General features: G+C 46.8%; 1 protein-coding gene across 6 annotated transcripts in view; it reads left to right on the plus strand.

Annotated features, from left to right (window-relative positions):
* The window catches only part of RNF216 (ring finger protein 216), a 77309-nt gene that overhangs the window by 4471 nt on the left and 59645 nt on the right, over positions 1-13193 (plus strand). For 4 of the 6 annotated variants that reach the window (XM_051777920.1, XM_051777905.1, XM_051777910.1 and 1 more), the window contains 3 exons: positions 9545-9673; positions 10793-10929; positions 11918-12796. In XM_051777920.1, coding sequence (XP_051633880.1) covers positions 9607-9673; positions 10793-10929; positions 11918-12796 — 1083 coding nt within the window. In that variant the 5' untranslated portion in view covers positions 9545-9606. Of the gene's footprint in view, positions 1-5356; positions 5541-9544; positions 9674-10792; positions 10930-11917; positions 12797-13193 lie in introns of those variants that run through there. The other 2 variants (XM_051777882.1, XM_051777891.1) reach the window with 2 other exon arrangements.

The raw sequence follows: 13193 nt of genomic DNA on the forward strand, positions 1-13193 counted from the left end.
AGGATGGAAAACAGCCTCTAGTAATATGTTTTGTCTGAAGCACTCCTTGCACAAGGCTCCTGTGCTGCTTTATCCAGACTGACACGCTCTTACTGAGCTGTGGGCACTGCTCCTGCTGTTCCTTGGAGGAAGGAAGGCAGAGGTTGGTTTGTTGCAGCGTTTGCAAAACTGGAGTTAGGAACAGATTTACACCTCTGCTTCCAAACCCCATCCCAAAGACAGCATGTGTTTTTTATATTTGATAGAGGGGAGAGGGAAAACTCTCCCTAATGCTTCGTGTACATGGATTTTTACCTGAAGGCCAGTCATGGAAGGAGCACTGGCCCAGGTACCCCTGGCAGGTACAAGCTGCTGTTGGCCGAACGCGTTGGGCTGGCAGAGGGAAGGGGCAGCAGTGCTGACAGCTGCCTGCAGCACAGCCACAGTGCTGCTGAGGGCTTTCCTCCTCTCCCTGCTCCGCCATCATGTGCTGTAATGCAATTTGAGGGAGATGACAGCAGCAGCATAATGGGGAGGCAGGAAAAGCAGCTTTCTCTCCCTTTCAGGAAACCAGCAGCACAGGGCGTTTCATCCCTCCCCTGCTGCTGGGATTTCCAGCTACAGATGAGCAAGACCCGTGAGCAGTAACTTGGCTATTGTAAATAGTTCATGTCCTCTCTGTGGGTTGTTAAACCAGAATCCTATTGTAGTGGAGAAGGCTTCATTGTGTATCTACTGGGAGGTACCCTTGGATCTGCCAGGACTAGCACAGACCAGCTTGTAGCAGCTGGAACACACCTTTTCCTTGAACACAGTGTCTGGAGGGTGCTCCTCAGCTGAATGGGCTTGTGTTTATTTAGCACTTCGTGGCTGTTTTTACTCACCTTCCATCCCAGGTGGTTAAATAATCTTTCTGCTATTGCAACACCCAGGAAAGAATTTCTGTTCTGCTGCGTGAAGGCTCAAACCAGTGTTGGACACTTGAGTGCAATGACTAAGGGTGGGCACAGGACTCGCTGCCTGCAAGCAGTGTGTCCTTGGTGAAAGTTCTGACTGCAGCCTGGGCAACCCCTTGGCTGTGGCCCGTGATGGTTTTTGTGTCTTGTGTATGCAAAATGTTTGTTTGCCTTGGGATGATATCGGTGGGTGCCTTGCAGCCTTGTGAATCTGTGTGACTGTGGACCTGGAGAGTTCACGTGCAGTTCTTCTTCCCTTGCTTTTTAGCTGATAATTCACTCATTCATGAACTTTATTGGTCTCAGAAGAGACTCATGCTGGAGGTGGAGCATCTGTAAATCCAGCCACAATCTAATTTCACTGTTCTCAGTTCTCATATAGTGGCACTTGCCTTGAGTGCAACCTCTTTGCTTTTCTGCTCTTTTAGCTCACTCTGCCTAAACCCCACAGTGGCACTGCCTTGTGATGTGGTGAGCCTGGAAGGCTGCCCTGGGTTTTCACTGCTGAGAGCTTGCTGGGATGGAAATGGCCACAAGGTTACACGTGGCTGCAAACAAAACTAAACCTGATTTTACAAAAGCTGTTGCCAGCCAGCTTGAAAATCTTTTGACACCTGGTTATCTGAGGTGCTGGAGCAGCAAGGACATAGTAGCAGTTCTGTGGGTGCAACATGCAGCTCATTTTTTACCCTTTCCAGCAGAAATTAGTGCAGAGCGTGGCCTTGCTGCCCGGGTGTTGCACCTGCCTTACAATGTTTCTGTTGGTATCTCAGTACATTAGGCTGTTTAACCTTGTTTCACTGTGGAGTGAACTTGGCCTGTTGGCCCATTATGGCTCTAAACTGGCTCTTATACATATTTAAACCTATCAATTTATTGTGTAAAAGCATCTTTCAGAGGCAGTGCCTGACCTTAGACTAGGAGCACGTGTAGTTTGAGTGTTAGTCAGGTATTGGCTGTGGCCGCAGTTTAAGATCTTCTCCCTGCCTTCAGTTTATTTTCTGTTCTCCCACTTCCACCATGTGGGAGAGAAAGTATCTGATCTGAATGCTGCAAAAACATTTTCCAGGGCATTTCCTTTCAAAGCTCTCAGAAATGCTGGAGGAACTGTGTGAGAGGAGGAGACAAACCGTGGTGTGGGAATGTGACCACCTTAAGTAGGCATTGCAGTGGAGCCCTTCTGAACGTGAAGCCACAGCTTCTGGCCACTGACCTTTGGAATTATGGCAAGTGCAGATGCTTAACATGGCTCTAAAAAAAGGGCATGGCTGTAATAACCAGAGTATGTGACCTGTGAGGTCATTCTTTCTGGAAGTCCCTCTCTCTGGGATGTTTGACACCTGGAATGGTCGGTGGCAGGCTTTGAAGTCAGTACTTCTAAAAGCACTGTGCAGATTGACATGGACACCTTCCTTTCAGCTAAGGTGGGCTGCTGCAGTCAGTTGGGTTTTTTCCCTCCTGTGCTACCTCAAGGTCAAGTCTCACCTTTTGTGTTGTCAGCAGCTTTGTGAATGAGGTGAGGTGTGCTATGCTTGAAAGCAAAGTTTCTTGTGATAGGGGATATTTTTGTATTTTTATTTTAAGTGTGACCTGCACCTTTCTTTCTACATTTGTTCCTGGTGGTTTGTTATGCCTTTTTTTTTTTTTTCTTTTCTGGAGCACAACTTCCCAAGTGCAGTTTAGATGGTTTCCAAAGTTGGTCTGCTGGGCAACCTCTCAACATCCAGGATGCCATCACAGATTATCAATCCTTTGTGATTTTAAAGTCCTCTGGCTGGTCCTGGAACTAAACCTGACTCTGTGCTTTCCAACCCTCTTGGCTTTGGTCTAGTTAGTCCCTCGCTGCTGCTTTTCATAGCAGTTTGCTGTTTGTGTGCAGCCTGGCTCTCCCTGCTCCCAGTGCCCCTGCAAACAGGGCTGTGAGCAGAGCAGGCTCTGTGTGAATGTCAATGCCACAGCCTGTCCCAGTAGCCTTAAATCCCTTATTTCTGTTTCCTCTCCAGTGAAAAGCAGTGCTGAGGTGGTAACCTGAAGGTTCCTGAAGATGTGCATCCAACTTGTTAAATAACTGCTTAAAAGGTTGCACTTGGATTTATTTGTTCTGTTAAGCCTTTTAAAGTGAGATTCAGGATCCCTTAAAGAAAAGAAAAAAAGGAAGAAAAACTACTGAGGATTTGGAGAGGAAATGCTTTGGAGAGGAATCCTTTCTCCTGGAGAGCTCTGTGAAGTACAAGTAACAGAGGAGCACTCTGGTGTGTACCCTGGGGCACATAGGGCATTTCTCCTCTTCTTTTCCACGTGGCTGCTGGGTTTGTGGGGAAGGGAAGGCAGCTGCAGTTAATGCTGAGTGGAGCTGTGACAGGTATGTGCAGCTCCTGGAGCTCTACGTGGTGTCTGAGTCAGGGCACTGCTCAAAGGACACGTGAATTCAGGGAAAGAAAACTGGAAGTAAAACTTGTTCTGGAAGTGACAGAGCTGCAAGTCACGTGGCTTCACGTGCTCTTGCATTCCCCTCCACCCTTATACCACAAAATCAGAATAAATCAGTTCTTTAAAATGATGGTTTGGGAGACAGGCTCTGTGAGCCCAGCGAGGCCGGGTTTGTGTGTATGTGCTGTAGCCAAGGGCTGAGCTGCTGGTGCCTGAATTGTTGCTTGAACATGAAATGCCAAGCTGGCACCTGTGTTTGTGATGTGGGAGGGAGGTTTTGGATTTAGGGGATTATACTGGATGATCTTGCACATGCCAGGCAGAGTACTGCCCTTAACAGGAACTAACTACAGGGATGCCTCTTCCTCTCAGAGCCTCGAATTTTCACTTTGCACATAAAATGAGCTGCTCAAGGCGATGGCATTATCTCTCCTTTCCAACCAGACTTTGTCAATTCAACTTTTTTCAGGACTCAGTTCGATAGGAGGGGCAAATGAGTGATCCAGAGCTCCCCACCTCTTGTGCAGGGAGTGGTTTTTTGCCTGTATCAAAATGAGGAGTCTCATGCTGGTCAGGGAGATGTGATGACACAGAGCCCTTCTTTTGGCAGGACTGACAGGGGTCGTGGGAAGGCACTCAAGTGTCCAGCTGCTGACCTTGATGCCAGTCACCAGGGAATAGCTCAAAGGAATCTGAAACTTTCAATTGAGTTGCCCAGTAGTGAAAAACGAATGCAGCTGTTGCAAGACATTGTACATTTTAGAGAGGAGCTCACAGAGAAGAGATTTTTCCAGGAAAGTGCAAATATTTTGCAGGTTTGGGGAGGAAAACTGGTGTCAATGTATGTGGCCCACTGTTAGGTGAATTAGGTAAAACTGGGCAGATTGCTTTCCTCTTGTACTTTGTGGTTTAGATGCAATAAAAATGGCAATTGGGTACTTAAAAAATTATTATTAAGTGATACTGTGACTTTAACGGAATGATGAACTGCAAATAAGGTTGATGTGAAGTCTTGTGATGTACAGGCAGTCAGGATATTTCCTGTAAGTCCTGGGTGGAGTTACAAAATGGGGAAAAATCTGGTTGGGGATTTGAAGCCAAGTAATCTCTAAATATCTGCTCTCTTGATTGCTCCTGAGTAAGCAATTCTCATTAGTCTGGAGCAGTGACACATAGATGTGGCTCATCCCCTGTTAATCCACAGACCCTCTCACATCAGAGTCTCCTGATGTGATCTGAGTATCTGCTGCTGACTCTGCAGTGACCAGTGGTGAGCCTGGGTGGAAAGAACATTGCTTCATTCACTGCTTTTCTTCCTAGGTAAGAAAGGGTGAGGAATAAGGAACTAGAAGCTGTGGTTGCTTCCAGAAAAGCTTGATGATTCATCCCTCTTGTCCCTCTTCATAATGTCCACCTCTGGCTCTGTCCCTTCGGGAGATGTGATGCTGTGGCCGTAGCTGCCTTGGAATAGCAAACGGGATTCGTTTGTGCCCAGCAGTTCTTGTTGGGCTTGTGATCAGGGGATTTCTGATTTTTGCTTGGGATGATGCCACTTAACACGATAAACCACTGTTAAACTCTCCTTGCTTTTGCTCAGTGACTCTTAACAAGGAGCAGCCCCCAGCAAATTGTGAACCCTTTGAAATATTTCGGTGAAATGCTTGACAGTAAGTCAGGCTGGTTTATTTCCCTTCTGTCGTGCCTTTTTTTTTTTTTTTTTTTTTACATTTTTTAAGGACTGAATTTTTCGCGTTTCATTTTGCTGGTTGTCACAAGCCATGCATTATTTAAGTAGCTTCTCTTTGTTTTAGCAGCTTGAAACGAGCCAGGAATTCACCTTGCTCGCAGGCTACCAGCAGACACATTTGCTGCCCGCAGGCACAAAGTAGGAGTTGATGCTCTTCTGTCAATGTAGGTGAGCAACAGTGGTATTGCTGTGTGGGGGAGAGGCTAAAACACAGTGATTTGATGTTGCTGACATCTCTTTCAAGTTGCTCTTTTTTTTTTTTTTTTTTTTTTTCCCCCCCACTCTTCCCCCTGTTCGTTTTGGATCCCAATTCCTACCTCCCCTGCAGTGCTTTCTGTCTGGTCCTGTTGCCTTGAGCTGGAGCCAGGAAAGAACACTTTGAGTCTAGTCCCATCTTGGGTATGTGGGAGTTCAAGATTTCAAATGCTGTAAGTGGGGGGTAAAATACATTACACTGTAAGGAGGGGGGGGGGTCTCCCCTTGACTGTCATTTTAAATTCCAGCACCATCTGAAGATGCTCATCACAGCACAAATGTGAGGTGGAGGGAGCAGATTTGAGTTCTGCTCCAGTTACTGCAGCCCAGAAACTCCTCCATATACCAGGAGATTAAATATATGCACAGCACTGATGGTGCCTATTTTTAGGTTAGGCTAAAAATATGTAATGTGGTGTTTGAAAGGATTTTGCCTGGGTTTTGGAAATCCTTGTGTAAGCATTCTGTGTGCTCCCGAGACCTGCTTCACCTCACAGCAGCTGATCCGTTAAGTCACAGTAGTGGTTGGGACCAGTGGTTTTGTGGATTATATTTTTGCATGTTTGAGGAGCTTGTCGGGAAGTACATGTGACTTCAGCTGTCAGTCTGAGGTCTAATCAGTTCAGAGGACTGTTACAGGTAAATCCCTGATGGTCTCTGGTTTTCCCAGTAGCTGTTCTGTTAATGGGTCCTTCTCCTCTCAAACTGCTGTAGGAAAATCCATAATGGGGAGGATTTTATTGCCTGTGCAGTGACATAACTCGAATGTGCAGCATCAGAGGGTGGTTGGGCACTGAACAGGCTCCCCAGGGCTGCCAGAGCTCAAGGAGCATTTGGACAACACTCTCAGGCACAGGGTGGGATGGTTGGGGTGTCCTGTGCAGGGCCAGGAGTTGGACTGGATGATCCTTGTGGGCCCCTTCCACCTCAGGATATTCTGTGATTCTGAGCCATGAATATGTGGAGTAATATGAAAAGTGGAGGTGAAATTGGATGGAACTGGGGTGGTCTTCACTGCACTGTCAATCTTAGAAGTCATGATGAGTTTTGTGTCACCTGGATACTGTGTGGGGATTCCAGTCTCAAATCCAACTTGATGTGCTGTAGTGCAGGTGGGAACCTTTTAAGAAAAAAAGAAAAACTAAAAAGCTTGCAAAATGTTTATCTGGCTGCTGCCAGGTCCTTTGCTTTTAAAACAGTTCTAGTTTCCTGTCCTTGACTGTGTTGCAGAAAAGCTGATGGGCATGTTAGAGCTTGCTTATAGGTAGCCTTATTCTTTACCTATAAATAGGCACTGAAATCACTGAGGTAGCATGGAATAGCTTCTTTCCATCTGTCTTCCTTGCTTTTTTATTGTTGTTTATGTAGGGCAAGACCCCAGGGTGGCTTTGATCTTGTTACTTCACATTCTTGGTGGCCTGGTGCTATAAACATGAATAAACTTCTTATTCATGCCACTAGATGGAACTGGCCCATGCTTATAGATATTTGTTTAAACTTCAGCTCTGTACTGAGTATTGACAAAATGAATTGCTAGCTCTTGGTGGAAGTTTGGCTTTTACCCTCAAAGCAGGGCTTTATTAAGCTCCTTGGGTTTTTATTCAGTCTGTTTTGAAGCAGAAAGAATTGCCAGTTCTTTCCAGGCTTGGCTCTTTTTTTTGTTGCTTTGACTGTGTATACTGTTAATGCTATTTATTATATTCCTACTTTTAAATCACCATGAGTCTGTTGGTGATGTGTGCACGTTTTTGTCTTGTATGAGAGGGTAGACAGTTTTTTGTCCCAAATTTAATTTCAGAGTATTTCCTGTACCCCTTTCTCAATGCTGAAGGTTGAAGTGTGCAAGCTCCTCTCTACAGGATCGGAGTAGCTTGTAGAAAATACAACCTTAATATGTCTTGTGGCTTATCCATCATTCCTGTATGTGAACAGCTGGGGTTTAGCCAGCATTGGACAAAGCACCATTTGAGCTGTTTGGGAGAAGATTTTTTTGGTGGCTGTGCTGAGCACTTGCAGTGTCATCCCACCCTCGTTACCTGCACACCCAGCCCTGCTAACCACATGTCCCTGAAGGGGAGGAATATCCAGCCACTTAGCTCTGCTTGGAGCAGATCCGAGCAGACACCTGTCCAGCCTCTGTCTGCACTGCTTGATGCTCTGAGAGCTGATTTGTGGCTTTCACAAATGTCCTTGTTCCTCCCCAGCCAGCCTGCAAGTGCTGCTTCGCAGTGTTTGCTCGGTGACCTTGGCCACGCTGGTCCCATCTGTGCCTCCATTTCTCTGTATTTTAAATGGCAAGAAGCGTGTTGGTTTTGTTTGCTAAATGACTCAGAGAGCTAAGGATGGAAGAGTAATAACACAGGACTAGGTGGTAGCTATTCCTGAGCACCAGGGAAAATACAACTGTAATAATGTGGGTGTGACCTTTTAGAAAGGCCAGGGTTTTCACCAAGCACACTTACAGTGACCCAGCTCCCAAGCACCTGCCTGCAATGATGAGAACAGTGCTTTCATGCCATTCTGGCAAATAAAGTAAGATTTGTTTCTCCTTATAAGGCAGAAGCTGAAGAACCTGGTGGAAATGCTGCCGAAATGTTGTTTTTCAGACGCTTTCAAAGTATCACTGTACCCATGATAATCTTGGAGTTGCTTGCTGGGACCAGGGTGTGCTGCTGAGGTCTCAGGGCTCAGTACAGAGGTGGTTGCATATTTGTGGTAATGCTGGTTAGAAGAGGCCTCTGCAGTTCCCTCACCCAATGTCCCACTAAATTTGGACCATCACCAGTTCAGGGATCAGGTGAGCATGACTGTTTGTAGCCAAGCCATGGCTGTTTGTAGCCAAGCCTTGAAACCTCTCTGCTGGAGGTTCCCTCTGGAAAAGGCTGCTTCAGGCACTGAGCTGACCTGCTGAGCTTTCTTAAGTGCTAAATTATACATTTTTATTATTATTATTGTATCCTGTGCATCTGAACTGATTTCTTCATTTTACTGCCCTAGCTGCAACTCCTGTTCCCTGCAGGGGATGTTAAGTAGAATTACTGAGGAGGAATTTATACTGCTCTTGTGTACTAGCAAACAGGATTTTTATAGCAGACCCATCATTTTCTTCCAACTTATGCATCAGTAAATATTTAATAGTACAGATTCCTCTGTGCTGCAATAAGGAGATGAATACTTTTCAATAAAAAGACTTTCTTCATTCTCCTTCCAGTGATCAAATTGTGCTCAGAGTTTCTGCATCTGTTCAGCCTCTCCATGATAGGGATTGAGAGCTATAAGCTGACAGAGCATAAAATGGAAACCTCCTGTTCAGGTTGCAGTGATTCCTCTGCCCCTCTAATCCTGTTTGGGAGCCTCTGGTTCATTGTGCCTCTCTGAGAACAGGCTGGGGTAGCAACATTTAGTCCCAAAAGCTCAGTCCTGTGAAGGAACCTGATTCCTGTCATGTTCTCCTTTCTGGATTGAGAGCAGGTGGTGTATCCTGGAATTTGTACCAAACGCTCACTGTAAATCAGGGAAATCTCTTCTTTAGGATAGCAGATGGTGGCAGGAAAGTGTGCTCTGTAATGTGACTTGTTCCATACTGCCCTGCCAGGGGTGCAGCTTCCTTCTGACATGCCAGTAACGTGGGTGTTGTGGAAGTGAGCTCGACTTCATGGCATTAAGGGTGACAGGGGTGGTTGTAATAACATCAGCTGGGATGTTTGAAATGCAGGTTTAGGTGGAGCTGCCCTGTGACTGCTCAGGCAAGGGGCTTTTGCCCCTCTCTCCAGTTGATGGTGGAAGGAACACTGCTGTGTGGATTGGTACATCAAGTTTTGGACTTACTGGAAACAGAATATCCATATATGGGGAGGGGTCGAGTCCTGTCTGGACAGAACTGCATCTCTCCTCACTTTGTGATTGCACAGCTGTAAGAATCTTCATGTCTTCTCCAGAGAAACTTCTCGGGCCTGATTGCACTCTTCAGTTGACTTTCTTAACTTTTGGAACAGAAAATAGACATGTCTGCTCTTAGATACTGAGAAGGGGGTACAGAAAAATATCCTCATGATGAGACTGAGCTGGAAGAGCCAGGAGAAGCCCCAAAATGTTCTAGTGGCCTAGTCTTGAGGAAGTCTGCTTAGGGTGCCCTTGAGTTTGCCTTACCCTCTCCTGGTTTTATTTTACCTTCTAGTTCCTCATGTGAGCCTGCCTGCCATGCCTGGGCACTGACACTTGTGGGTACAGCTGTTTAAAATGGCAGAGAGAGGTGGGAATGAAGAAGTGATTAACTTGAACAGCTTCCGCAGTCACAGAGGGAAAGGTGAGTATTGACTTGTGCCTATTTCCAAAACTCTGCTTGCAACCATCAGGATTCAGAGTCACTAAACTCTCAGGAGTGCCGTTGCTGGGAACTGCTGGTGGTGTGTTCTGTCCTGTCACACGCTGCTCTGTTACACTGACTTAGCCACCTCCAGAAAGCTCTTTCATGTTATGCAGGCATGCAAAATATTTGGCTCTTGTCTTTCTCATGTTGTACTGCCTTAAGGGAGATTGCTAACTTCGTGGGAACACCATGTGGAGGTGTTTCAGCAGATCCAAGGAGGATCCATCCTCCTGAGGTCCCCACAGGAGAGAGACTGGCTGTGCATTTGTGCCCTCATAGGGCTGTGTGCATTGGCACCCGTTCCTCCAAGAGTGCAATTCAAAATTATGCTTTCTCCATATGCCTGAAAGGTGATAAACGAATACTCATGCTAAAAAATACACCAAAACTTGTCAAAATTGAGGAAAAGCATAGTTGTATGTTCTCTCTGTAGTACAGAAACCCCGTTTCTGCCTTGAATATATCACTTGTGTTCAGTAGCATCTATATTCCACTCTTGACAGACCTTGAGGACAAGGTTGTCATCTAATAGAAGGATATCTTCTGCACCCACAGCCACAGGCCCTATCTCAGCCCTGCATAAAGCACTCCTGCAAATTCTCACTCTTCCAGAAGAGGCCAAATTGCACAGAGAACCTTATCTCTCTGCTAAAATGCTCTGCACATTAGTAAAAGAAAATGCAGTGCCCCCGAGGTACTGAAAGTTCAGGGCTTCTCTGCAGAAGTATGGCTTGTTCAGAGTAACATCTGCAGCACCTTGACTTGTGCTGAAGTTTGGGATAGAAGACCCTCTTCATGAGTGCCAGTGACTGTTCCTGCAGGTGCTGTTGTGGTCAGCTGGGGCTGTGCAGGCATTTTGCTCAGGGGCTGGGGAGGGAGGAGTGGCTGTAAGAGTAACTTGCAGAGGGATCGGTGACCTCTGAGTGCTTCTTCCCTGTTGCTGCAGTGCAGATGTGAAGATGGCTCTTTCAGGTGTTTTGGTACTACATGTGCCCTGTAAATTCCAGTTTTACCTTGAGCAAAGAGCTAATTTCAGCTTTACTTGCTGTTCTGCAGACTGGATAGACCGCAGGGACGAAGGCCTTATCACAATATCAGATTCCTCGGATGAAGAATTGCCTTTGTTGCTGGAAACGCCGGAAAAGCAGCAGCCTGAGGAAGATGATGATGATGACGTGTTCATCTTGGCAGAGGTAATTTTTCATTCTTGTAGCTGCTCTGCTTTGTTCATGGCCTGTATAGCTAAGTCTTGTGCAAACATCTGATGCATTCCTCTGAGTCCTGTGTGGTTATAGCAATCTACTTAGGATGTCTGAAATAATGTTGAAATGATGGCGTTTTGCTGGCTTTATTTAATCATATTTGGGCACAAGAGAGGAGAACTAGATTGTTAAACTACATTGTAGCTGAAGTTCTACTTAACCAAGGTTGTAGCTCCCATAAAGTTGTGTGTCTGAATCCAGAGGTGGTGTGTTGTGTAAGAGGACTTGATCTTCCATAGAAGGTGGGTTTTCAATCCATGCCTTGTTTGATTTATATGCACACCTTGTATGCTTAATATTCCTCTATGCTATTTGCATTCATGTTGGGCTGTTGCATGCACTTATATTTTTGCAGCATTTCTTATCTATATTATCTTGATAATATATTCCACTTTTGTATTAAATTAACCAAAACCATTGAGAAAATAGGTTGCAAAGCTGAGCCTTCTGTTTCTTAGTTGAAAACAGTAGCAGAGAACACTCAGGCTCTGTTGGCATACAGCAGTCTGTCTGCCAGAGGCAAGAACAAGGCCAGAGATTAATGTTTTGAGCTTTGGTTCCTGCTTGTTTAAATAAGTTGGTGAGAAGTCATCAGTTAGTTCCATGTTCCCAGACTATTTTACTGGGAGGGAAGTGGATACTGAGGTGAGCTTAGGAATTTGTTCCACTCTGAAAGTCCCGTGCATCCTCAGTTCTGCCCAGATTTTCTCTTAGCACCTGGGGACAGGCTGAGGGTGGAGTGAAACAAAGTGAAACAAAGATGTGTGAGTTGCAGTTTTGTGCCTTATTAAGCATCTTGCTAAACAGACTCTGTATCTGCTTCCCATCAGACGTTTGATTAGATGCAAAAGCATCTGGAACAAGGATTCTGACATGCAGACAGGAATTCCTACTTACCCCTTGTCTGTGTTCTTTTCAGACCCCGAAGCATCAGCAGCCTCTGCGTGCCAATGTCATCAGACCTGCTGCTCCATGGCAGGGTGCAAGCACTGGGGGAGAAGGAGGATCTGAAAGTGCTGCTGAGCCCTCGAGGAGCACGGATCTGCAGGATTCAGCCCTGAGGAGCACGGATCTGCAGGATTCAGCCCTGCTGTGCCAGGGAGACGGGTATAATCATGTGGTGGAGGGCAGTGCTGGACCAAGCAGGGATGACAGTGTGAACTTGGCACTGCAGCAGGCTGGACCCTCTGAGCTTAATGGCCCCAGCTTTGAACTTACAAGTAAGCAGGAGCCTGGTCCCAGTTTGGTGCTACCAGTAAAGATGAGTCCACAGCCTCTAGTTAACACAGAAACTGTGAGTCTGGAGAATGCAGACCTTCCAGCACAAGAGGAGGAAAAGGTGGAAGCCCGGGAATGGCGAGAGAACGTGGAGACAGAGCAAAACCTCGAAGGAACAGCTGCTGCAACCACCACAGACCAGGAGACCCAGGAGAACAGCCAGCTGGGACACCGGTACTTCCCGGTGCTGGAAGACGAGCCACGTGCTGTAGCAAATGGTTGTGCTCCTCAGCAAGGGCAGCCAGAGGCAGATCCAGGATCTTTGAGGGCTTATGGAGAGAAGGCTCCTGGGCCAGCCTTCCCCCGGCCGGAGCCACAGCAGGACGGGATTCCAGGCCCTGCTTCTCCCCAGCCGGCGCATCCGCCCGAGGAGACGGGTCAGCAGGGAGGGAGGGACAACGAGCAGCCGGGCCCGGCCTTCCCCGCACAGGGCTCTCAGGAACTTGGCTCCAGCAACGTGCCAGAACAAGGAGCTGCTGGGCAAGAGCAGGACCTCACTGCACTGCTCATTAGAGAGACAGTGAGTATTCCCAGGGCTCGTTTGCCTCCTGTGTGTGTGATGCTTTCAGGCAGGTTTTTCAAGGTGTGTAGAGTGTCACGTGCTCAGAGCACAGCCCTGGTGGCTCCAGCTGCTGGTCCTCGTTGCTTTGGCTGATGCTCAGCCATGCACCAGGTGAGGAGCATGTGATGAACTGTCTTGGAAAACTGTAGTTTGGGGTGAAATAACATGGGTTGGTTCCCTGAAAGGCTTCTGCCCTGTTGGATCTGCTGGTTTGGTTTTGTTTGGCTGATTCCTAACACAACTCTGTAGAGCTGTTTTAGGAATGGATGTAAGGCTAACTGAGCAAACCTGAGACCCCAAACACTGGCAGAGGGATAGAGGGGGGGTTAGAGAAAGCTTAGAGACACGTGGCTGA

The sequence above is a fragment of the Manacus candei genome, unplaced genomic scaffold (genome assembly GCF_025592945.1).
Source record: "Manacus candei isolate 608988 ecotype Guabito, Panama unplaced genomic scaffold, ASM2559294v1 h1tg000002l, whole genome shotgun sequence".
Taxonomy (NCBI): Eukaryota; Metazoa; Chordata; class Aves; order Passeriformes; family Pipridae; genus Manacus; species Manacus candei.